Source organism: Nanorana parkeri, unplaced genomic scaffold (assembly GCF_000935625.1).
Source record: "Nanorana parkeri isolate BGI_ZX_2015 unplaced genomic scaffold, ASM93562v1 scaffold1030, whole genome shotgun sequence".
Lineage (NCBI taxonomy): Eukaryota > Metazoa > Chordata > Amphibia > Anura > Dicroglossidae > Nanorana > Nanorana parkeri.
This window is the reverse complement of record NW_017307298.1, coordinates 127,647-152,525: the sequence shown is the minus strand read 5'-3', so window position 1 is coordinate 152,525 and position 24,879 is coordinate 127,647. Positions and strand designations below refer to the sequence as shown.

Here is a 24,879-nt window from a genome sequence, read left to right as displayed (position 1 = left end):
TTTTTACAAATTTTTTGATTTAACCCTTTAGTGAATGGGTAGGGGTGCAAGTACCCCTTACTCATTCACAAGGGGTCTGGTAAATTTTGGGGGAACCCCACACACTTGTTTTGTGTTTTTAACTTGGGGGGTCCCTCCTAACATTCCTAGCAGACCTAAAGGGTCTGGTATGAATTGGGGGGGAACCTCACGCTTTTTTTTTTTTTTATTTTCTGCAACTAAAAAAAAAAAAAAAAGGTTTTTCCTAATGTCTTTTTGCTGCAACAAAATTTTGTCCAAAAACTAAATTTTGACCGGACTACCACTAAAAAACGAAATTTCGTCCAAAAAACAGATTTCAGGAAATCGGGAATTTGGATTTGTTTGCATTAGTTTTAGCTGTAATTCAGAATTCAGATACATCCAAATCTCCGAATTTCCAAACTTTCGTCCGAATTTCGTTTCGGAACGAAACTAATCGCACATATCTACTACTAGGGATCTAACAGGGTATTCACTAAATAGTGGTCTCATTTGATGACCCAAATCCTTGGTAGTTCTAAAATTCCTTACATCAAGGAACATGCGCTTTGTTCTAGCCCTAGATCCTTCAGCAGCCCTTATCAGGGAGTTAAAAGAGATAGTTGGCTTTAGGAAAGGATATCAATGTATGCAGATGCTTTAATATACCTGCAAGACTCATTCAGCTCTTTAGTATCTACTGTATATTGTCACTTATACATACTTTTGGTAACTTCTCTGGTTTTACGGTGAACTAGGGTATATCAGTGCTTCTCCCTTTAGATCTTCCCCCCTCCCATTCCCTTCCAGAATGTGTTTACAGATTGTGGTGGTGACCTTTTACATATATTGGGGTGATGATTACACCAAAGGTATAGGATTACCTGAACTATAACCATACTGTAAGCCTTTAATCAGCACAATTAAGAACAAATGTAAATTCTGTAGTAAAAAAAACACCTTTTCTGTAACTTGCAGCATAGATCCTCTTAAAATGATGTGGCTCCCTCAACTGTTATAAGTGCTACACAACTCCCCTATCTGGCCATCCGAAAAATGGTATAAATGTATCAATACACAATTTTGAGCCCTAATTTATGAAAAATTACAAGCCAGGATTAGATTATCTACTCTTCACTTACTTGAGGAATCAGGATGTCCCTCATGCCAAAACATATTTTCTGCCAGCTCTGCTTCAACATTTGGCTCGATGGGGAGTGGAAGAGGAGGATAATCCCATTTGCAGACTTCTGACTTGGGAAATTAATAGTTACCCACTTAAAAGCAGGTACAGACTTCCGGTTCCGGCGCCTGATGTAGCGGACACGGAGTGAGGAGCTCCCGCGCAGCTAGGACTAACCAGCATATAAAAACGATCTGAAAGACCACAAACCTATACGAGTCCTCCTCTCTGCGACGTACCAGAGCAGCCATGGACAAATTTCTGGCGAAACGCCGCGCTGGACCCAGGGGCAAGGGGACACCCGTACGCGGCAAAAGGCTGCAACCGCAGTTTAAAATGGCGGACGTTTCGGAGAAGCCGGACATCTTTCTACTGTTGTTTGGCTATTGGGATCACTCACTTGTGTTGAGCAAGAATCACAGGCAGTGGACAAACATAGCCTCCCTAGCAGCCAAACGATGTATAATGAAAGAGTGGCTTTCCCCACATCCTCCCACCGTACAGGGTTTACGACATTCTCTCCTAGATCTACTCCATCTGGAAAAATTGGATGCGGAGACCCAAAGGGAGGAGGAGAACAGGGTGACTCTCTTTCTTCGTAGATGGATGTCCTTTATCGACAAGGCATTTACTGCTCAGGAGAGGGAGTCATTCTTGTCCCCCTTTCAATACTCAACATACACACTACAGGCCAAGTTAGGGGGTAACTCATGAAGATCACCATGCCAAAGGATGCATCAACTGCGGGGATTAGACCCTTAAATAGTTTGGCATACAAATATCACATTGATACTAAGATACCATTGGTCCTACAATGCATGGCTGGACGACTTTGTATTTATATTGGGGGCCTAAAGAGCTGGGATTACTTAACAAAGGTGGGTAGACAAACGACCTTTAGGTGAACGGTTTACGAAGAGAGTTGAGATATGACACTGATTAAACTGGCAGGACATATGCTAATGTGTTTAAAAAAAAAAAAAAAAAAAGGATGGGTCGAGGTTTTATTGATACTGCAGATGTACCGTCTAAACTGTTAATGCTATGCATATTTGGTGCTGTATGGTACGCCTGTATATGTCATGTAATGTTTTTTCCGTTTCTTCCTGTCCGACAATAAAAAAATTGTTTAAAAAAAAAAAAGCAGGTACAGCTAACCCCAAATTACCCCACCCTTCTTATTCTAGATAATAATCAATACACTGAACTCCAAAAATTGCCTAGGAATATTCTTTTTACACACCAGCTGTATTAATCGAACTCCCTAAGCAAAAATAACCTTACCAAATAGCAATTGAAGTAACACTTACAATTACGACATGCGTTGTCTGCACAAGCATGTCTCTCTACTCTAAGATATGATAAAAGTAACCTCATGCATACTGTTGCTAAAACAACACACAAAAAGGCCTAATATCGCATACATACACTGTACATGTCCATTGTGTAGCTATTTCAAATCGAATTAATTGCCATGGAAAATAGGCTGGATTGGGGACATTGGCCCCATCTTTGATAATCAATTGGAGGCTGATTTGTCCCTTCTGCCCCAAGTACCATTGGCCCTATCCTTCAGAGCATATTGCATGCATTTTTAATTGTATCATTATGGAAAGAGGAATAATCCTTTTTGTCCTAAATGCAACAGAGACCCAAGATACTTTATTCATATGTCATGGCATTGCCCTGAATTGGTAAATTATTGAACAGAAGTCAAAGGGGCAATATCCAGGGTGCATAGATGTTCCACTGGATCCAAAAGTGTGTTTATTACGGATGTTGGATGAGGAAGTATTTCCACCAGATATTTTGATACAGACAATTGTTATGGCACACAAACAAACAACTATTTTTAACTGCGAGATGTTCTTGCACCCTGAGATGTGGGGGGTGATTTACTAACCTAAACACACACACACACCAGGTGTGTGTGATTTTCACACAGCAAAACGTATTTATCAACCAAAAAGTCTCTAAAAGCATATTTCCACTAATGCCATATATGGAAAAATCATGCACATGATGCATATATAATGCTGCTTCACAGTTTAGACAAAAATGGTTAGCTCATGCATTTACATTCCTGCATTCATCAACGCAAGCAACATAACATAGAGCTAATTTACACCACATTACCTTGCAATTCATTGCAGGGCTTTGCACAACACACCTGCTGGGTGTGTACACACTACAAAGGTGTTTCGATTCCTCCCATAGATCATGCTGGGAGGGAACACACTACAGAGGTGTATACACGTTCGTGGTGTGTTTAAAAGGTTAGTAAATCAACCCCGTGGTCTCAAGGTCTATTTGTGTGTTTTGAAAAAAACCACATATTCTAATTTAATGGTCAGTTTAATAGTCAGCTGGATGTGCTGAATTTGTACATAACATCAGACGGGAAAGCTATATTGTAAATATAATGTGCTCACATACAGTTTAAAAAGTTTACTGATTCCTAATTTTTTTAGCTTCCGCAGCTCAATTATGTTGTCCTGTATGCTTATTTATAGTGTTTTTTCCAAATGGGATTGGATGGGGAAGGAGGATTCTTGGGACAATTCTTGTATCAAATGATCAGATTACTTTGTGATACAAAAACATTACTTGATTAAAACATGTACAAAGTGTTATATAGTGTGAAAAATTACCATTTGCCCTACTGTTTAAAAATCACACAAGTTTGGGTACTTTTTCTTTACAACAAAGTTTAACCTCAATTTGCTCAAAGAGATGTACAGTGATCACAAATGTAGAATTTTGAGGCATATAAGGTCAGAGAAGGTTAACCAAAAATGTATGAAGACATGATTTCCCATTAGTCCACAGTAACATCATTCAGTCTACATAAGTCTAGATAAGTGCAAAGACATACCATATCATTCTCGTAAAGATCAAAAACAACCATAGGGCGACACTTAAGAATTTATGGGTATTTTTGCCATTTGTTAAAATTTGTATGCATGATTCTGCCATACAAGAAACCCTTAACAAGGGTGATGATTATAGAGAGATTGCCATAAGTAAAACAACTGCTTCATAAAACAATTGCTTGCTTTTTTCCAGTTTGCTAAATATCACCTGAGACATGCCACATCACTACTTAAACAATGATCTAATCAAAGATTACTTTTTTCATATGTAGCACCATGTTTTGTGTAATCCATGCATACAAAACACTAAAGCCTCATCTTAACTGAAATTGAAATTATAAAGGGACAAATTAAGTAGTATTAGGACATTCTGGAACAGAAAACAGACCACCAGTCTTTGATCTAAAACTTAAAGCAGAAATCCAGCCAAAAATAGCAATATAAAAACAAATAGCATATTACAAGATAAAGTAACTAACTTTAAGCTTTTGCTGCAATATTCATGCAAAATCCAGAGATTTGGGTGTAATATTTTCTGCCACTAGATGTTCTCAGTCTGATGGCCAGCATTATTCAACCCACTTCCTCTGAGTCCAAGTCTTCCTGGAACCACCCCAATTTGATACTAAACAGTAAAAGGAGAAGCAGCACAGTGATGAGCTCATTGCTCTGTCACTCTTTCTATTTCAATTAGCATGCTTCTTGTCATCAGATGAAATGTATGGCTCTTGTACTGCTTCTTTCTCTCACATTCCAGTCCTGCTGTACAGGCACTGCAAGAGGCAGGTACCACATCAAATGCACATAATTACACTGTTTGCATGTAATGATCTGTAAATGATTACAGAGCTAATTATTTGTGTCTTTTATATCTGCCAGCTTTACAAGAAAGTATATTTTTTAAGGTAACATTGAACCACAACATAGAGACAAACAAAGAAGTCCTGATCCCAGTCCCATTGCAATGCTTTTCCCTAATTTGAATTAAAGGTACTGCTAATGTTACAGCATACAAAGACATATTAGACAATTATGTGCTTCCAACCTTTTGGCGACAGTTTGATGAAGGCTCTTTTTGGTTTGTGAATCACTATGCATCTGTGATCAAGAAAGAAAAAATGAAAGAATGTAAAGTAACTATGTTTATCTGTAGCAAATTGTTCAAGAGACCAATAAATTAAATCCAGATCTTAAATATGTTGTCTTCTCTACTAATTCCATAGGTTAGAACTTCCATATATTGATAATGGCATCCAAATAGAAAAAAATGAGGATACACTGAAGATTGCTGTTAAATTCATGTTAGATTTTTTTTTGGACGAGAATAACGCCATTCATGTGAGTATATAGGAGGTAGAAATGTAATGCCAGTCTATGGCAGACTACGTGAATTTGTAGAGATTAGGTGCTGGCATTTCCCTAACAATAATTCTTTACAAATGTTACCTGCATTTAAAAAAAAATAGGTGTGTTAGATTGGTCAATGAATATAGGCACATGTAGCAAATACTTTGTCAATGTGCTGCAACTGTTTAGATTTACCTTGTGCCTAATCTCCATTTTCTTTAAAGATATTCATTCATCCTTAAAAGGTAACAATAATCCTTTAAACCTTGGCGTCCTTCTTATTGAAATATTTGAACAATTTGGATATTGTTTGATAGCTTAAAATGTATTTGTTTTTGTTCTTAGTGACCTGTATTTTGCATTCTGTGATATTTTCTGCAAGGACTGTTCTTTTATTTCTTACTTGCTATTATTGTGGCAATGTTGCCACATTTGCTTGTTTTTACACTTTTCATTAAAAAAAAAAACGTTTTGAAAGATAAAAGCTAACAAGTGTATATGTATATGCTATGTGTATGTTGCTAAACATATACAGTAAAAGCCTATCTCTTCTTAGCTGCTCTGGTGCATTAAACATGTTGTTTACAGAGTTTAATAGCTAGAGATTGTAGAAAGTTTTAGACAGAGAGCAAGAGTAAAAAAGGAAACAGCCTGAAGGAAACAGCTTCTGCTGTGCTCTCTCTCTCCCAGTACCATGGGGGTAACAGGTATTGAGACCAAATTGAATCCCATGCCTTTGTATCTTTTATAGTCCTGTACACTCACATATTATGCTTTTATAACTGATTTTGGCTTTGAAATGTCTTTAAATACCTTTTGTCTATACAGAATTTGACTTCCTCCCCACTACAGTGATGTATGCTGGGATAGCTGAGTAATAGCCACAACCCTCAGCACAGGTGTATTCATGCAGTCTTGTAGAGCAGATAAGAGGGTGTGTGTCTGACCGGGTCTGTTAGATTACAGAGGGCACTATGTCAGATTCTGGTAATTATTGCACTGCACAATCATATATGGACACCAAGTGGAAAACATAGAGGCTGTTAGTAAAATGTGTATCTATCTGAACATTTATTTATAAGACTTCCCCTGCACTTCAATTGTTCACTTGAATACTGATCCAAAATTATTACTATAATTATTGAGTTGCAAGTGTGAAAGATTAATTGTTTCAGGCTAAGTTCACACCCAGGTGATTTATTGCACAAAACAGAGATTTGCATTCAGGTCTATGGAAGCTGTTCAAAATGGCCTGTCGCGCAAATAGGTTCAGAAGCTATTTTCGGGCGCTTGTTGCATCTCTATGTTGCATCTCTATGAAAACCGTGTGACAACTGCATGGTTTTCAAAGCAAAATCAAGCAAACAAAAACGTGAGACAACCGCATGCAAGTAGCTCACCAGCTCAATCGCCTAGGTGTAAACCTAGCCTCAATCAGCTTAAAGAGGTTTTTTTTTCATTAGGAAGAACATAACTCTATTCTTAACACACTGGTATGTAGGAGCAAGCTGACAAATAAGTGATGGCCAGTTCATTCCTACTTTTTTTGTATAAGCAGTAGATATCATGCTGAATGTATGGGACATGCCATCTCTAAGACCAAGAGTTGATCAATCACATGACTGCTGACCTGTCAGCTCTCGGTCTCTGCTCCCAGCGGAAAGCACTGACTGTTAACCACTGCCCCCCCCCTCCCAAGGATTTCCCCTCCCTTCTTTGATCCTCCAGCACTGGCTGGGGTTAGAGGGGGAAGAGACAGCTGCAGCTGGCTCTGGCTCTGACTCTGACTCTAGCTCTGCCCTGTCAGCTTATTACAAATCTAAAATCTTACTATTGTCATATTTATCTAGATGTGTGGCAAACTCTTCCACTTGCAACACCAGTCCCAGTGACAACTTAATCTTTAGATACATTTCCTCTCACTTCCTGTTGTGTCTCTGGGATAGGAATTGAAGGTATATCTCACCAATGGGACACTGATAACAGATAACAAACAATAAAAAACAAATAAAAAAAGGTAATTTGCTTATTTTCTCTAATAGCTCTTTCTAAACCAAAAGTACATGGGAGAAACATGTGGCCTGTGTGGAAATTTTAATGGTAATCCTAAAGACGACCTTGTATATAATGGTAAGAGACTGAACATAATAGTAAAATAAATAAATGATGCAGCTATGTTAAAATGTTAAAACAATAAAACAAAATGAATTGAACAGTGACTGCAGGCAAACAGCTAAATAAACAGTTGATTTACATATATATGAATTACCATGTATGTCAACTTATTTGCTATTTCTGTCCAGGCTTTCCTGAGACTTGCACACTCCCGCAAGACAATACAACCAAGTCGGTGACCTGACTTACTGCAGTTTAGCAAATGCAACTTGGGTATCTCCTTTCCCCCACACTGTGACTGGAAAATAATGAGCAGCAACAGATTGATGAATCCCTCTGCTCAGTGTTCATTTTCTGTCAGCAGGTCCTTGTTAGCACATTTGACTGCTTCCTTGTGCTGACCCTCTCTCATTGCTGTTTAGTGGATTACAAGAGGCTGATACTAAGTCATATTCGTGCATTTAAAATTAATGTGGTGATTTATTTGTTTAATGAACACATAACTGCATTTATCTCCAACCTGGTCTCAAAGTATCACCCTAACCCTCTCCTCTGCTCCTCCCAAGACCTCCTGCTCTCTAACTCCCTCCTCAACCTCTCCCATGCTCACCACCATGACTCTAGAGTCTATCCCATCCTTTGGAACTCCTTACTCCAACCTGTCTGTCTATCTCCTACTCTGCTTTTAGGCAATCCCTAAAGACCCATCTCTTCAGGGACGCCTATCCCACCTCAACCTAACCACTGAACTATCACTTTCTCAAACAAAATATCCCCACACAGCTACCACCTCTTCTATTTTTCTTTTCTTTTTTGGAGGGTAGGGGGGAATGGGATAAGAAAAAAATAGTACATGGTATTGATGGAACTAAGGTGTAGTTAGGAATAATGATTGTATTAGGTGAAAATATTTGGATGTTTTTGTAAATATATACAGTATATGAGATGAAGCAGAATTGTTATTTTTACTGTGTATTGGTTTTGGGAAAAAATTATAAATATAGAGTAAAAAAAAAACAATTATTATAAAAGTAACTGCCAGGCATGGGCTGACATTTTACTTTTCTGCTAATATTGTTTTTTCACAGGACTAAAAATAGATCCTTTAATGTTTGGCCAACTACAAAAGTTAAGAAAACCAGAAAAAAACTGCGAGAAACCTAAAGCAGACCCTGGAAAAAAATGTAATATTTATGTAAGTATAGGATACAATGACATAAAGCACTCAAACAGTATTTTTTTGTTATTTACAAGTAAAAAAACTATCAACACCAGCACTAAAGTGTATTTCCACTTTTGCAGCACAATTGGGATAACACCTATTTTATATTTGTTACGTGTTCCTATTCACACAGCATAAGCTAACAAAAAATCTTCTTGCAGTTTAAATTGCTTTTACTTGGGTTAGGGCTTTAAGGGTTAACATTTCTTCTTGCTTCTATTTCTTTGCAATGTTAGGAGGGGCTGTGGGATCTGAGATGTCTTGTACCCTGTATGATAATGAAGCGTATCAGATAAACACAATGCTCATATTTCAGTCCCAAGTATTTTCATTAGAACAGACCACTATGAAAGGGCTAAGAAAAATCTGCAATCAGCCATCTTGTCTCCTGTAACAATATACTGTATGTAAAAGGTAAAAAAAAAAAGTTATTTTTCAGTATGGTGTGTGAATAGGAGCACATAAAAAACATTTAGAGGGGTTTTCTCAAATTTGACTGCAAAAGTAGAAATACACTTTAAATCTAGTTAAGTGTATGGATAGCCATAAGCTATAACTATTTTAGCTTTAGATAGACAAGGGTTAAAAGCAGTTTCATGTTCTTCTTATTATTTATTTTTTGCTATATGTATCCAATTGGGGAGATTTCCCTTCACTTTTTCACCAGGTTTGGAAAGGCTTCCTCCCAACAGGAGATGGGAGAAACGTCTGCAAATTGAATGAAATTCCCATGGACAGCAATAAAGATACTGTATATGTTTAAACTGTATGTTTAATCCTGGTAACCAGGGACACCATCTGTCATTACACACTGAGAACCCGGAGAGGCCGTTGTGATAACTTAGTGGCCCCACCGGGTTCTCAGTGTGTAATGACAGATGGCGTCCCTGATTACCTGGTAACCTGGGACGCTGATCTCTCTGCAAGTGGCCGGAGCCAGCCGTGAGATGACGGCTGGCTCCGCCCAGTTGTCAGAAGCAGGCTGTCGGCCGGCCAGCTTCGTCTTTCACCTTGGCTCAGTGAGGCATATGCCTTCGGCTCGGCTGAGCTGCTCGGCCAACTTCGGGAGCTGTAAGGCTATAACGAATAGCCCGTACAGCAGACCTTCGGTTCTACTGAACCGAAGGGGTCCTGGGGCCAAAGCTATCCGAAGGATCAGTCGAAGCTACGGCTAGATCCTTCGGCAACTTATTGAATAGACCCCTTAGTTTATTAAATGACCCACAATACACTCTATGTCATGCTTACAAGTACTTTTTTTGGGAGTTCGTAACACAAACACACACAGATTAAAGATCATAGGCTCCTTCAAAGAATATTTAAACACAATAATGACAATTTTAATAATGTGTTGATGTCTGCTATATCACATATTTTCCACACTTTAACATTTTAAATGCACTTCTGTTTAAACTCTTTAGAAAGCTAGGTGTATCAAGCAGCTGAAGAATACCAAGTGGACAAAATGCAATAGACTTGTGAAACCAGAACCTTTTATTGAAGCCTATATGATGGATTTGTGCCTGTGCAAAAGCAGTGAGAGGTTCAGTTCATTCTGTCTATGCAGCACTATTACTGAGTATTCCTACCAGTGTGCACTTGCTGGTGGCAAACCACCAGAATGGAGAAGCTCAATACTGTGCAGTGAGTATTATTTGTGCATTTCATATTTTGCACATGTTTTGGATGCTTTTGTGATGCAGCTTATTACCACTGACATGCACAAACAGCTTTCTTGACACTTGCCACATTTGGACTTATTAAGTACAGCAGCACAAAGTGTAATCACTATGCGTAAAGATCTGTTAATATTAATTGCTATTGGCTACAGCATTTAATATAGATGGAACTCACGGCATCATTTAAATATTGAAGGCATCATAAACATGGGCACAGCTATACTATGATTCCAGTAAGATTCCACAACTTCTGTTACATACAATGGACCATTTAAAGCCCCGGCAAAGGCTTTAAATATTTGGTGTGTGGGCTGAATCAGTATCAGATTTGAATGGTATGGCTCTATACACAAGATAATGCTTTGCTGCCCTGTTGTTGATAGATCACCATTACTTCCTTTAAACACAAATCCCCATAGAAAAAAAAATAATTAAAGCATCCCAGATGTTCTAATCCATCCCACTGTATCCAAAACTTTAAAAAAATGTTTGGGTTAGAGCTGGCCTATCCATCAGTAATATACATACAAACGTTATAACATATAACATATACATACAAATATACAAACACTTTTCATCAAGACCTAATTATTGATGGCACCGAAAAACATTTCTGATCACTCAGGAAAATATAAGAATTACAGGACAATGTTTTCTGCATAAGTTCCAAACCCAGTACTATATTTTGAATGCTGGTTGAACAGCTTCTGTATGTAGATTGTTAAATTCAGAGTATATTTTTATATTGTGTGCAAAAATATTGTAAGCTGAGGTTATTAGACATTGGTTAAGTATACCAACAGGAAACCACTCTATGATTCCTTTATGCCAGAAGGTACATATTTATTTAAATTAAAATCTTTAATCAAATTTAATCAAAACTTGTAGTAGTGATAAATGGTTTCGAGTTGAAACCAGGTGAAGTTTTTTGACTGAACATATGCAAGCTCAGTCTGCAGAGGATCATACAAACGAAGCTTGATTGTCTGGATTTTAAAACTGCATACTTTTTGCACATCAGACAGATCTATATGGATATGTGAAAAATAATCTGCGCTCCTGGATCTAACTAAAATAAATAAATAAACCTAAAGCAGCTAAGAAGTGAAAGGAAAAGAATCTCCTTAGAATGAACAAAAAAACTGTGACTAAGCGCTAAAGTAAGTAATAATTAGTTGAGTAAATAAATAGGTAAAAGTGATTGTAAAAGTGTTCATTTAACACATCCTAAAAGGGTTAAATTAATCGTGAGTTGGTGTTATGAATAACAATAAAGGTCTTACATTAAATGTAGCAAAAGAACTATAAGAAAATCAAACACCAGATGTCCAAAAATAACATAAGTGCAAAATGATCGTGACAAGCTAAGGTGATAACACATGAAAGACAACTTATTAGTAAAAGTGTTGCATTAAGTCATCGATCGATATATTGTAACAGAGATCGTAATAACCACTAAGTGACAAACCACAATCAACAATCAAGAGTGGTTAAAATAAAATCAGCAAACAGTAATGTGCAAAAACAAGAAGATTGTGACTCAACAAATGATCGACAGTTTAAGGAAGTCTTCAAGCTGAAAAATGGCAGTCTTGCAGTGAGAATATCAGGTAGGCAAAAAATGTTCAGTGGATGATATTTGAAAGACGGAAACAAAAAACACAAGGCAAACAATAATTGATCTCTTTCAATTCAATCCGACGACCCCCTTATAGATGGGTACTCACCAGAATGTAGTGAGTAAAAGGGTTTGTAAGATTAACAGCAGTTTGGTCCTCGGTCCTGCCCTGAATTTGGACTCGGTTCTTCCCGCGTTAAGGCTCAGTAGAAGGGAAATCTGTTCTCTGCGGTGCTGGAGATGTCCCACAGCTACAGCGGCGGTTTTTCCTGGATGCGCTGACAGCAAACCTTATCTCAGGGATCCTCAAAAACTTACTTCAAACCTACCGACAAGAATGGATACATACCTATCCAAAGCTGTCGACACTCGCAATGGCTGAGAGCTATCCCTAAAGGACAGCTCATGCGCATTAGGAGAAACTGTAATAATCTGGAAGATTTCTATCCACAATCCCAGGTCCTTATCGATAGATTTGTGGAGAAGGGCTACAAGAAAGATGAGTTATATCAGATAAGAGATAAGGTTGCGGACCTTGATAGGAAGGATTTATTACAACAAGGTCCAAAAAAGAAAATTGATACATTTCCCATATCGTTTATAACCGACTAATCAACCCAACATCGAGATATAGAATATATCATCAGGAAACATTGGGCTATTCTAAAAAGGGATAAAACACTTGGCTCCATACTTCCATCTAAACCTAAAATGATCTATAGGAGGGCACCGACTCTGAAGGATAAACTATCTAAAAACGTTCTCGACCCACCAACACAAACCGCTTTTTTTTTTAAGGAGTTGGATTCTACCCCTGTAAAAGGTGTTTGGGTTGTAGAACCACAGGATTGAAAACTAAAATCACTTCCTTTAAATCACAAACAAACGATAAAGAATACAAAATATTTTTTTTTATTTCCTGTACTAGTCGGTATGTGACTTACCTTCTAGAATGTCCCTGTGGACTCCAATACGTTGGCATAACAAAGAGAGAACTGAGGAAGAGGATAGAAGAACACATTAATAACATCAAAAAAGGGTTCAGAAAACATAGCTTATCTAGGTATTTCAAACTGGTCCACAATCAGGACCCAAGAGCCCTGAAAATATTAGACATGTGTGATTTGTTTTGTTACTAATCGATTAAAATTCGTATTTCGTAATTCGTATCCGAAGCTCAATTCGGATTCGTACGAAATATGAATTGAGTTTCGGATACGAATTACGAAATACGAAATAACGGATATTCCGAAACGGAACTAATTTTTTGACGGCGCACAAGTCTAAAAAATATGTGGCATTGACAAAATCAAAAACCATTGGAGAGGTTCCAATCTTATTAAAGAAATCTCCAAAAATGAATCCAAGTGGATTTTTCTTCTAGATACAATGACACCCAGGGGACTTAATATAGATTTCGACCTAAACTGCTTTCTAAACAATTATTAATATGCTATAGGTTCCTGCAGCCCCCAATTACAGCCTATCATTATCTAAATCAACTTATTTTCCATATCAATTTTGATTTCATTGTACACATTCACTAATGTACATCAATTAACTTCTCCCCCTTATCATTATTGTACACTTCCAAGGTAGCAATTGTTAACCTTTTAACTCCTCACAATCTTGTCTATTAAACACATCAACTATTATCGTTGGTGGTGATATGCCCGTATTAAATAAATCTATATGATGACAGCATTGATTATAGTCGACTCAGATGATTATTCAATGCTAGTTCCATTCTAATACTTTTCTTACCATTTCTTAATTTTTATGTGATTCAATAATTTATATCTAATTTATACAACTCTATTGAATCATTAACAATTTTAATTGATTATATTATCGTTATTATTTCTTTATATTATATATTTCCTGCTCATTTATACACCTAATTACTTCAACCGTTTTTATCACATAATTAATCACTCAGTTAATATATTTACATTACCTATTTTACTATTGCACTTCTAGCTCTTTCATGCTTACATCCACATAACATTCGTTTGGTCTGATGTTTATACTTTAATTACACGGCTGAACTGTTAATGATCGATCACCAATGTATTTCACTTCAAGTTATTTATTTATTTAATTTATCTGACGATTGTCTTCACTAGCCAACTTTATAGTTTGCCATTTTTTCTATTTTTGCTTAACTAGCATTGTTGGTGAAATGCTATATATTGTTTTATTTATCTTCCTGATATCCTTATTATCATCTCCGTATAGATTTATTCCTTTGTTAGCACTAAGATTTTATTTTATCTGTGGATGTCCGGTATTTTGACTCATTTTGCTGATTGGTCTTCTAATTAATGAAGTAAACACAAGGGGCGCCTTTCCTGGTGCAGGTCAATTTTATTTCAGTAAGCATGAGATAAAAACAAAACCGTACTCACAAACATGAGAAGAGATATAAGCTGACAGGCAGTGTGTATCCACTGGACGATTCCTGTGTGCTGATGACGTTAACGCGTCTGACGAAGGGGGCGTGCCCCGGAAACACGTTAACGTCATCAGCACACAGGAATCGTCCAGTGGATGCACACTGCCTTTCAGCTTATATCTCTTCTCATGATTGTGAGTACGGTTTTGTTTTTATCTCATGCTTACTGAAATAAAATTGACCTGCACCAGGAAAGGCGCCCCTTGTGTTTACTTCATAGATCTACAGCTCTCCCAGCTTTCTTTGGGGCAGCATCTTGCAGTATGCCTGAGAGGAATTCTCATTGAGAAAGTGACAGTCTGTGGTGCATCACTGCTTTTTTTACTTTGGTCTTCTAATTAAGACCAATTAGTAGAGCACTTATATACCATCCTCCACCCCATCTTCTGATATCTGCCTTTTTTTGTACAAGAGGCAGATTCACTTGTACACGAGAAGTCCATTAAGCTATCCTAAAGCTGTTTTACCGGCTGGATTTTCTATGTTTTACTTGTGAGTTGCTACATAATTTTTAAATAAACTTGAATGCTTTTACCTGCTACACCATGAGGTGTCTTTTTTCTTCATTCCCAAACCCTGTGAGGATCCTTGAGATAAGGTTTGCTGTCAGCGCATCCAGGAAAAACCGCCGCTGTACCTGCGGGACATCTCCAGCACCGCAGAGAACAGATTTCCCTTCTACTGAGCCTTAACGCGGGAAGAACCGAGTCCAAATTCAGGGCAGGACCGAGGACCAAACTGCTGTTAATCTTACAAACCCTTTTACTCACTACATTCTGGTGAGTACCCATCTATAAGGGGGTCGTCGGATTGAATTGAAAGAGATCAATTATTGTTTGCCTTGTGTTTTTTGTTTCCATCTTTCAAATATCATCCACTGAACATTTTTTGCCTACCTGATATTCTCACTGCAAGACTGCCATTTTTTAGCTTGAAGATTTCCTTAAACTGTTTATCATTTTTTGAGTGGCTGTCACGATCTTCTTGTTTTTGCACATTACTGTTTGCTGATTTTATTTTAACCACTCTTGATTGTTGATTGTGGTTTGTCACTTAGTGGTTATTACGATCTCTGTTACAATATATCGATCGATGACTTAATGCAACACTTTTACTAATAAGTTGTCTTTCATGTGTTATCACCTTAGCTTGTCACGATCATTTTGCACTTATGTTATTTTTGGACATCTGGTGTTTGATTTTCTTATAGTTCTTTTGCTACAAATAATTTAAGACCTTTATTGTTATTCATAACACCAATTCACTATTAATTTAACCCTTTTAGGCTGTGTTAAATGAACACTTTTACAATCACTTTTACCTATTTATTTACTTAACTAATTATTACTTACCTTTAGCGCTTAGATCTATATGGAGCTACGTGCAATTTGGTAAAACACTGACGAATCAGGACTGATTAAGAAATCTCTACAACAGTAACAGTTGAGACATTATCAGTGTCTCCTTACACTTGTCATTAATCCAGTGTATGAAACAATCTATGCTGAACATATATTGCTTTTCAGATATAATTTTACATTATCCTCCATGTGTTATTTAATCTGATCCCCAAATTTTAGCCTTATTTCAAAACACTAGAAAGTAAACTTTATTCATGGAGGCAGAAATATGTATACAAACCTGCGTGCGTCTACATTTGTAACTCCCAGTACTGTTCAAATTGTGTTCTAACCTCAACTAGCTGTTAGCATCCCTACATTTAGATGCTTGCTACACTTAAAGTGTAAGTCAAGGCGTAATGCAAAGAAAACAAAACAAATGCCGTACATCTCTGCCCCATGTTTTTATCCCATTAAAACCATGAAAGTACAGAAAAATACCTGTTGATCTTCCAGCAATGCACTCAGCTGTGAGCTGACAACGCACAGCATTTTTGTGGATTGAGTGGCTGAAACACATAGCATTTTTGGGGAGACAGTGGTGACAGCCCTGCCCAGTTTCTATTGCTAAACTACTAAACCACTTTCACTGTGCATCTCCAAACCACATGCACTAACTGACTTGTAGTCATAAAATAAGAACTAGGTATGCTAAAAAGTTTCTTTGCTCTTATAAAACAGATATTAACAATACAAAGAGATACATCCAAAATGCTTTTAATTATATATTTAACAGACCAAACGTTAGCATATAAGAGAAGTTTTTTGTTAGCATTTACCCTTTAAGCATGCAATTAGATGGGCAATGCAGAATTCAACTCAATACGTAAAAAACAGTAAGAAGCACCTCAGAAAGAACTCAGAAGTATCTGCAATGAATCTCAAATGTACATTGTAAGCTTACAATGCACATTTGAGATTCATTGCAGACACTTCTGAGTTCTTTCTGAGGTGCTTCTTACTGTTTTAAGTATTGAGTTAAATTCTCATTATATTGTATGGGGAAAAAAACAGTCTTAAGAGTTCACATAGCACCAACTTAATATCGTGATTCTAAGAAACGGTCTGAATAATCATTCATACATCATGTGTGATTTTTTTTTCCAGATAAGACATGTCATGCCAACCTTATCTACAAAGAATGTAGCCCTCCATGTAGACCCACCTGCTCCAATCCAGGAAAACAGTACTTTTGTGAAGGGCCTTGTGTGGCTGGGTGTGTCTGTCCAAAAGGCAAGCTTAGAGACTTTATTCTTGGAATCAAATATAACAAAGATAATTTACTAGTCTTTACTTTGTATAAAAGCTGAAAGAACAGACTCTGGGGGTGATTTACTAACCTAATCACACGCACGTACCAGCCGAAGGCCGGCAAACGGCTCAGCCAAGGCGAGAGCATATGCTTTGACTTGGCTGGGCCGTAGTCTCAGCCGAAGCGTGCAAACTGTCTGCAAAGCAGACCGTCCACCCCGTAATTGACAACAGTTGGGCGGAGCCAACCGAGATGTCACAGAAGGTTCCACCCAGTTGTTGTACTGTAATGACAGATCAGCGTCCTGAAATAACTTGGGGATGCTGATCTGTCATTAAACAACAACGACTGGGCGGAAATGGCCGTGACGTCATCGTCAGCTCTGCCCTGTTGTTTTGATTGGAAGACTCTGGCAGCTGCCGGCCAATTGTAAACAGTTGGGCAGAGCTAGCAATGATGTGCCAGCTAGCTCCGCCCAATTGTTTATATTTTGCCGACATCTGTCAGTTTCTTCATTCTGTGGTGGGAGTTCGTTGCGTGCGGATGGGTGTAGTTTTTTTTTTCTTCCTTATTTATTATTTCTATTTTTTAATTTCGCCGAATCGTCGTCATTGTGGACCATGCTGGACATTGTGATTGACCCTGGATTACATTTGTGGATCCATTGTCAAAAATCCTTGTGTTAACATTGACTTTAACCCTTTAGTGAATGGGTAGGGGTACAAGTACCCCTTATCATCAACAGCAGAGCTTTTACAAAAGCAGGGCAGTGCTCCAGAGAATTAGTTTTGTCCAAAACTTTATGCTGTACACATCTACTATATTGTCATAAAACTTTTGTTATTATCTTACTTTTTCACGAATACGGAATATTAAAACAGTCCCGTTTTTGCCATCACAATGTCCCACTTTTAGCTCAAGGAAATATGGTCACCCTCCCATGATACACTACAAGCTCAATACAAATTAGTAAACTAAACATGAGATTGTAGTCCATCATGAAAGTGAGGTTGGAGCGGTGGCTACTTTACAACACACTTAGGGACTATGGGGAAAAAAAGTAACCACCCTCCAGAAGGAAGGACAGTGTCAGCACCAATTTAGAGATGATTTGAGGATCTACAGCATCTACAGCCAAGTGACACATTTAAGCTACATTTGCGTTAATAGGGTACAAGAATGCAGTTTTTAGGTTTAACTTCTGAGTTTAGTGTCACCTTAAGGATCTTTGCCAGGCAGTATACATAAGCAACTGACCTTACTTTTCACTGACCATTACCATCCCAACCTGTGACTGGATAATGAAGGAAGAAAAGCAGACTAATAAGGTAATCATTCGTTATGTTCAAACTGTTGACTGACAGCACTACAACTAATAAAGATGATAGTTATAGTCAATATTTCCTTAAAAAATGAAATGCATAGTTAAGAGTCAACAGGTTCTAAACGCTTTGTAGAGCACAATAAATCTCAGACTTCCAACAGACATCTTATAATTTTAGAAGCACAACTTTCTCCATAAAATAGCTAATCCAATCTATAGTATTTCTGTTCTCTCCTCAGGATTTGTCCTGGATGATGTAACTAATTTAGGATGTGTTCTCATTGAAAACTGTTCTTGCATATACAACAATATTGTCTATCCACCAGGATCAAATTACCGTACTACTTGCTCTCACTGGTATGTGTATTTCATAGCTATCCTGCTATATATGTGTAAATAAATATGTGCTTATCTTTAAAATGTTTTTCTTGTTTTTAAAGTATCATTCCGCCAGACTATATCTCTCTTAAAGCACAGTGAAGTCTCATTGAAATTAGGCATATACATTTAGGGTGCAGTAAAATGGTAAGTCTTCCCTTATTGTTGGCTTGGTTGCTAAGTATCTCCTAAATTAGCCTGTTTACTTCTGCAGAGAGACTGCTGCAGAAGCAGAAGTCTCTCTGCAGAAGTCAAACACCCCCCCCACTAAGTTAAAGTTAATCACAATGTGTACACTCTGTGCTGATCGGAGTTCTGCAGTTCTGACTCAGTAAGGAGCTTTCAGACTGCTTCAGAGAGACTACTGATCTCGCACAGAGTGCAGTGGTCCTTAGTTGTAGACTACTGAGGTGGAACAAGTTGATTTAGAGGACCTAGAGCTTTAACACACAAACTGTAAAGGTTTGACCACTATCCACCCTAATTGTGTTTATATTATTTTCCGTTAGGCTTCAGTTGGGCTTTAAAGTAGAATTATTGGAAGAGTGAAAAACGCCCTTCCCCATAATTAGTGCCAAGGTGTGACACTGAAGCTGTCACACCTTGGCTCTATTGATCAAGAACTGAGCGATAACATACAGTCGATCACTCAGTTCCTGATCATCTCCCCGCAGAGAGTGGTGACTGTCAGTCACCACTCCCGCACTGATTCCCCCCTCGGCTCTCCGTTTCTCCAGCGCTGACTGGAGGAACAGACATGGGAGGGTGTGGGCACAGCTGCCTCTGCCTCTAGAGAGGCAGAGCCAGATGTCAATGAGGCACCGGGGTGGATACCAACAATATTGTAATAGCCCACTATGCTGAGTTTTGGGTCACAGGAGGACAGTAGTATATGTCCTTTTGTGATCCTAAAGAGAACTATAGCAAAAAATGGTTGGACCATAGTTTGCATTTAAAAGTAAAATCTGGTGGGCTTTGCCACCAATGGATTTTCTTATCTAATGAGGAATCTTGTGGTGACATTTCCCAGCCATATCTCTTGGTTCTATTTTCCCTCACATTGCAATTTTGAGTATTCCCAACCATCTTTGGGTGTTTCCATCCCTTTAAATGGTTTCCGTATAATATACAATAAATTAAAAATCAAACTAGGAAAGTTGAACTTTCTTTTATGGCAACAACTTGGAACTCAAATGCATATAGCTCACCAAGTGGGTCCCTGAGAGATGTAAGAAATTATTGGATGGTTTACCTCCCCTCATCTACCAACAACTGAAGTATATATTTTTGGTGGACTGACCCTTTAAATCTTGTTGTCATCCCAATCCAGGTTGTCCATTTCAATAATTTAATCAAATGAATAGTACATAGCGGTAGCTTGTCAGAGGAACATTACCTGCAAATAATCAAATGCCTTCTATTTAAATAAACAAGGTTAGAGCTTTCTGGTGTTTTGTGTATTCATTTTTATGTTGAGAAGAGGAACTTAAGAATTTGCTTTGTTCAACATAAAAATCTACAAAACCTGCAGTTTCCGGCTGTATGAATAGTTTATCTTTTCTTTTCTGTCAAATAATCAACTTCTATCAAGTTCAAAGTCTTTCTGTCAAAGAAGACTTCCTACCCATAAGAGGACTTATTTATAAGAATCTAAAACTCCTCTCTTAAATTTAAAGACTACTCTTGTTTGGTTCCCCCCAGTCCTCCCCCAGCATGCAAACCTTAAATCTAAGTCCTTTTTTGTTTTCCCCAGTGTCAGTGGTGGTAAGTCCTCTCTGTTGAACGGAACGGTGCTCAGGTTTTTTTTTTTTATTCTTTTATTAACGGATAATGCCGACAGAACATACATGTGATTCTAAGCATTGAAACATATGATACAGGTTACATCAAGTGATTACAGTCATGTCATGTCATGTCTTATATGTTGGATACCGTAAGAGATGGCAGGCATTTCTAGGAACATATGGATAACGTCAAACAACATATTTTAGGTGTAACATCTAACAGCATCTGGTATGTATATAATACGGAAAAAAATATGTGAACCAGCCGGACGTGGCTTGTGTCGGTCGTGACCTCATTAACTCCAAAGGGGTAGAATGCACCTCCTATTACTATTGTGTTAACCCCATCAAGGTGAAGGTCGTAGTCCACTGCTCCTCAGGCGAGAGTAGCGGATGAAAAGAGCCAGTGTGTGGGAAAGGAGAGTAGGGAAAGTGACAGAGGACAGATGTCCTTTGCTCACACAGGGCTTAGGAACAAAGTGCCTGGTAGCTAAGTGGCGTTAAAAAATTGGATTTGAACTGTTTGGGATATATTGAGTGCTTGATTTTTGGAATACTTGTTGTCTCTGCTTCCTTCCTTCCTTTTTAGACCCTTTTTTAGTATTTAAAAACTCTTTTTCCTTTTCTGTCAGTTTTTAAACTGTTCCCTTCTTTTTTTTTTCTCAGGTTGCAGTGCTCTTGTTAGGGGGAGGGGTTCATTGAGCTCAGGTGTCTCTCATTGAGCAGGTATATTATAAACAAGTGCATCACTCATTTTGAGCTTGCTCACACAGGGATTGGGAACAAAGTGCCTCAGGGCTAAGTGGCGTTAAAAAATTGGATTTGAACAATTGAAGTTTAACTCACCTAAAATTGGTGGAAAAAAAATTCCAGCACAAGGGGCGAAGGGGGTTCTTCACAGTAAGATCAGTTAGGGTCTGGAACTCACTGCCACAGGTGGTGATTTCAGCAAATAATGTGGAATTGTTCAAGAAACTTTTGGACGATTTCTTAAGGGACCGCAATATACAGGGGTACAGGTACTCCTAGAATGAGATCCTAAGAGGTTGGACTTGATGGACTAATGTCTTTATTCAACCTCAAATACTATGTAACTATACTAAATAACTATGTATAGGGAAAGGCGAAAAGAGAGAGTAGGATCTTGAATCTTCACCCAGTATCCCTCTTCATGGAGGTCCCATCACCCCCGAGTTCGGGCAGGCGGGGACCCCAGCTGAAAAGGACATTCCGAGCGGAGTGTTCCAGTAAAGCAGGCATGGCCTCCGTATGCGGGGTGTCAAGTTCAACCCGCCAGGAGGTCTGTAAATATAGTTGAGTGTTGGAAGTAAATCCAGGGTCCCCAGGTTGCCAAAAACCTCCCTTCAGTGTTTCTAAGGGATGCTGTCAGGTCCTCCAGGACATACACCTCCTGTACCTTGGAGAGCCACAATGAGATGGTTGGTGCACTCGTTTGTTTCCACAACAGGGGGATAGAGGCTCTCGCTGCATCTAGAAGGTGGCATGTGAGTAAGTGCCGGTATGTCGAGAGTGTGGCGGCAGACATGTGTAGTAGACATGCTGCCGGCTTATTTCTGAGATCTGTCATGGTCAGGTCCTGGATGACAGTTAACACCTGGTCCCAGAAGGGCTTTAACCCTGGGCAGGACACGGTGCTCAGGTTTTAATGTTCAATTCACCATTGCACTGTGAGCCCAGGCTGCATGATGATGTATTGTTCATGATGGGGAGGGTTTACAGGAAGCAGTTAAGTGATGCTGATCATCATGCAACCTGGAGTGGAATGACAACAAGTGGTGGAGGAGATCTTAACAATAATTCAGCTTAACTGCTTAGGGGCAACTACATGTTCTGTTATTTTGATGACCTCTCAGAACAGAAGTGGCTGATCTGGTTCAAGCCTGTAGATCAACACAAAGGGTTTGCAGTCACCTGCCTTTACTGCTAAAAGCAGTGCTAAAAAGTAAATTTTTGGGGGTTATAGAAGGAAATCAATGCCCCCATATAAGGCTACATTATTTATTTTGGAATATTTGTTAAGCTTATTTTAGTTTAACAACGCATCATTATTGTTTTGCAGTGTTTGCTCTGGTGGTCACTGGAACTGTAAAGACCTACCCTGTCCCAGTGTCTGTTCTATAGAAGGCGGATCACACATTACCACTTTTGATAAGGCTCAATATATATTTCATGGAAAATGCATTTATGTACTGACAAAGGTAAACATATTAAAGCAAAGACGCTTTGATGCAGCTTAACAAAAGCCAAAGAAAAAAAGAAGAAAAAAAAGCCAAAGAAATTAACATGTGCCCTGACTTTATCTTAATCCTGTAGTTGGTTCATCCCATGCCACATCCAGTTTCCCTATTTTCTCTCCTTGCCATTTAGACTTAAATTCCAAGTAGAGACTGCACATGTTTAATCCGATCAGATCACTAGAAGGCTCAGGAGAAAAAATACACAAGGCTGTGCAGTTCTACGTGACTATCTTAGTTTAAGAAAATGATGCTTGACAGCATTCCTTCGAGAAGTAAAGACCCAATGCTTAAACCCTTTTATGTCTGCAAAACATAAATGTATGCCCCACTGTAAAGGAAACCTGTGCTAAGGGAACTATAGAGGCTGCCATTCCTGACTTCCCCTTCTCAAAATCTTAGTTGCCTGTCTGTCATACTGATCCTATGGCTTTAATACTTTCTAAAATACTGACTAATGGACTTAGGAATAAGCATACAGCCATTTAAGTAAAAAATATGTTTGAACTCCTGATTTGTATACTAAAAAAAAAAAATGAAGACACTGAATCAGCATGGCAGTCAGGCCAAAAAAACATTTTAATGTAAGAAGTTAGCAGTGTGAACTGCATACATTTCTTCTCATACCCAGAAACCTGCAGCCCTATGGTTATCATTTCCATAAACTAAACCTTCTGGATAAACTAAACATATGGATGGATGGGAAAAGGACATAAGGACATAAGGCAAGCTTCCTGCAGTTTTCCCACATTACTTTGGAATTAGGACAATATAGAGCAACAACTATATCTGATTTTCGAGGCAGTTCCATTCTTTTAAGATTTATCTCTGGAAATAAAACTCAATGCTGACAAACTTCATAATAAATTACATATGGTGTACCTATTTCTTACTATTTATTTATGTTGTGTAGGATGTTTTTAAGTCAATATTGTTTACAAAATGAATGAAAAAAAAATATTTTATTATATTTAAGATATTGACAGATTGTTTTTTTATATAGTATGTTAGGGACGGATTTTATGCTAAACCAATCACATCTAAATTAATGCTCTAGATATGTTCTGTGATATAACACTATGTGCAGAGTCTGTCTGCAGATGAATCAGCCATCAATCAGAAAGTTGTAACTGTGGGAACCACAACAAAATCAAGAGAACTCTCAGGGGACAGCAGGATTAAGGAAAAAGATAAAGGGGGTTATGCAACTAAAGAGCCAAAGGATTTAGCTGAACGTTAACCTAACCCTTTGGCTCGCTTCAGCGGCAGGAACCTTTGCACTATTCACAATAGCCCATACAGCTGCCAATGGCAGCTGAAGTAAACAGCCGAGCCAAACGCACTTGCTTCGGCTCGGCACAGCCCAACACACAGCCAGAGGGGGGAGAATAGTCCGCCTAAGTGGACTGAATCCCCTGCAAGTTGTCAAAAAATTGAATTGAGTGCAAATAATACCAGACCCTTAAGGTCTGGGAGGAATGTTAGGGGGACCCCCTATGTAAAAAAAATGCATTGGGTTCCCCTACAAAGTCACCTGAGGGCATGTGGCCTGGTGTCAGGTCGAGAAAATGGGCCGGGAGTGGAACCCCTTGGCAGGGACGAAATATGTAAAAAATTGCAGTACAAAAGGGTAATCCAAATAGAGTAGTTAAGTCCAGTTCCGGGTCGTGGCAGGCAGCAAGAGTCGTAGGCGAAGGGTCAGGCGAAAGGGTCGGTAGCCGGGAAGTCAGATAAATAAACAGGTTCACAGGAGGGAGCTGGGTGTTCACCATGAGGTAGAATAACTCAGCAATGAGTCAAGGCTCTCACCAGCTTTATATACACAGGGAACCCAGGACCGCCAGGGCAACCAGGAAGCTTCCCCAGTCAGGAGCCAATCGCAAGGCCAAGGGCGGTTGGTGAATGCTGGAGTCCTCCCCCAGCCTGAGTAGCACCTGGAATGTAGGATGGCGCAGGGGCACTGCGCGCGCGCTTCCTGGATTGCGCGCGCGGCT

General features: G+C 38.6%; 1 protein-coding gene across 1 annotated transcript in view; it reads left to right on the top strand.

The window, feature by feature from the left end:
- LOC108795964 (mucin-5B-like) overlaps positions 1 to 24,879 on the top strand; it is a 102,136-nt gene that overhangs the window by 12,367 nt on the left and 64,890 nt on the right. The window contains exon 3 of the mRNA XM_018567327.1: positions 5,280 to 5,394. Within this exon, the coding sequence (XP_018422829.1) occupies positions 5,280 to 5,394 (115 nt within the window). The remainder of the gene's footprint in view (positions 1 to 5,279; positions 5,395 to 24,879) is intronic.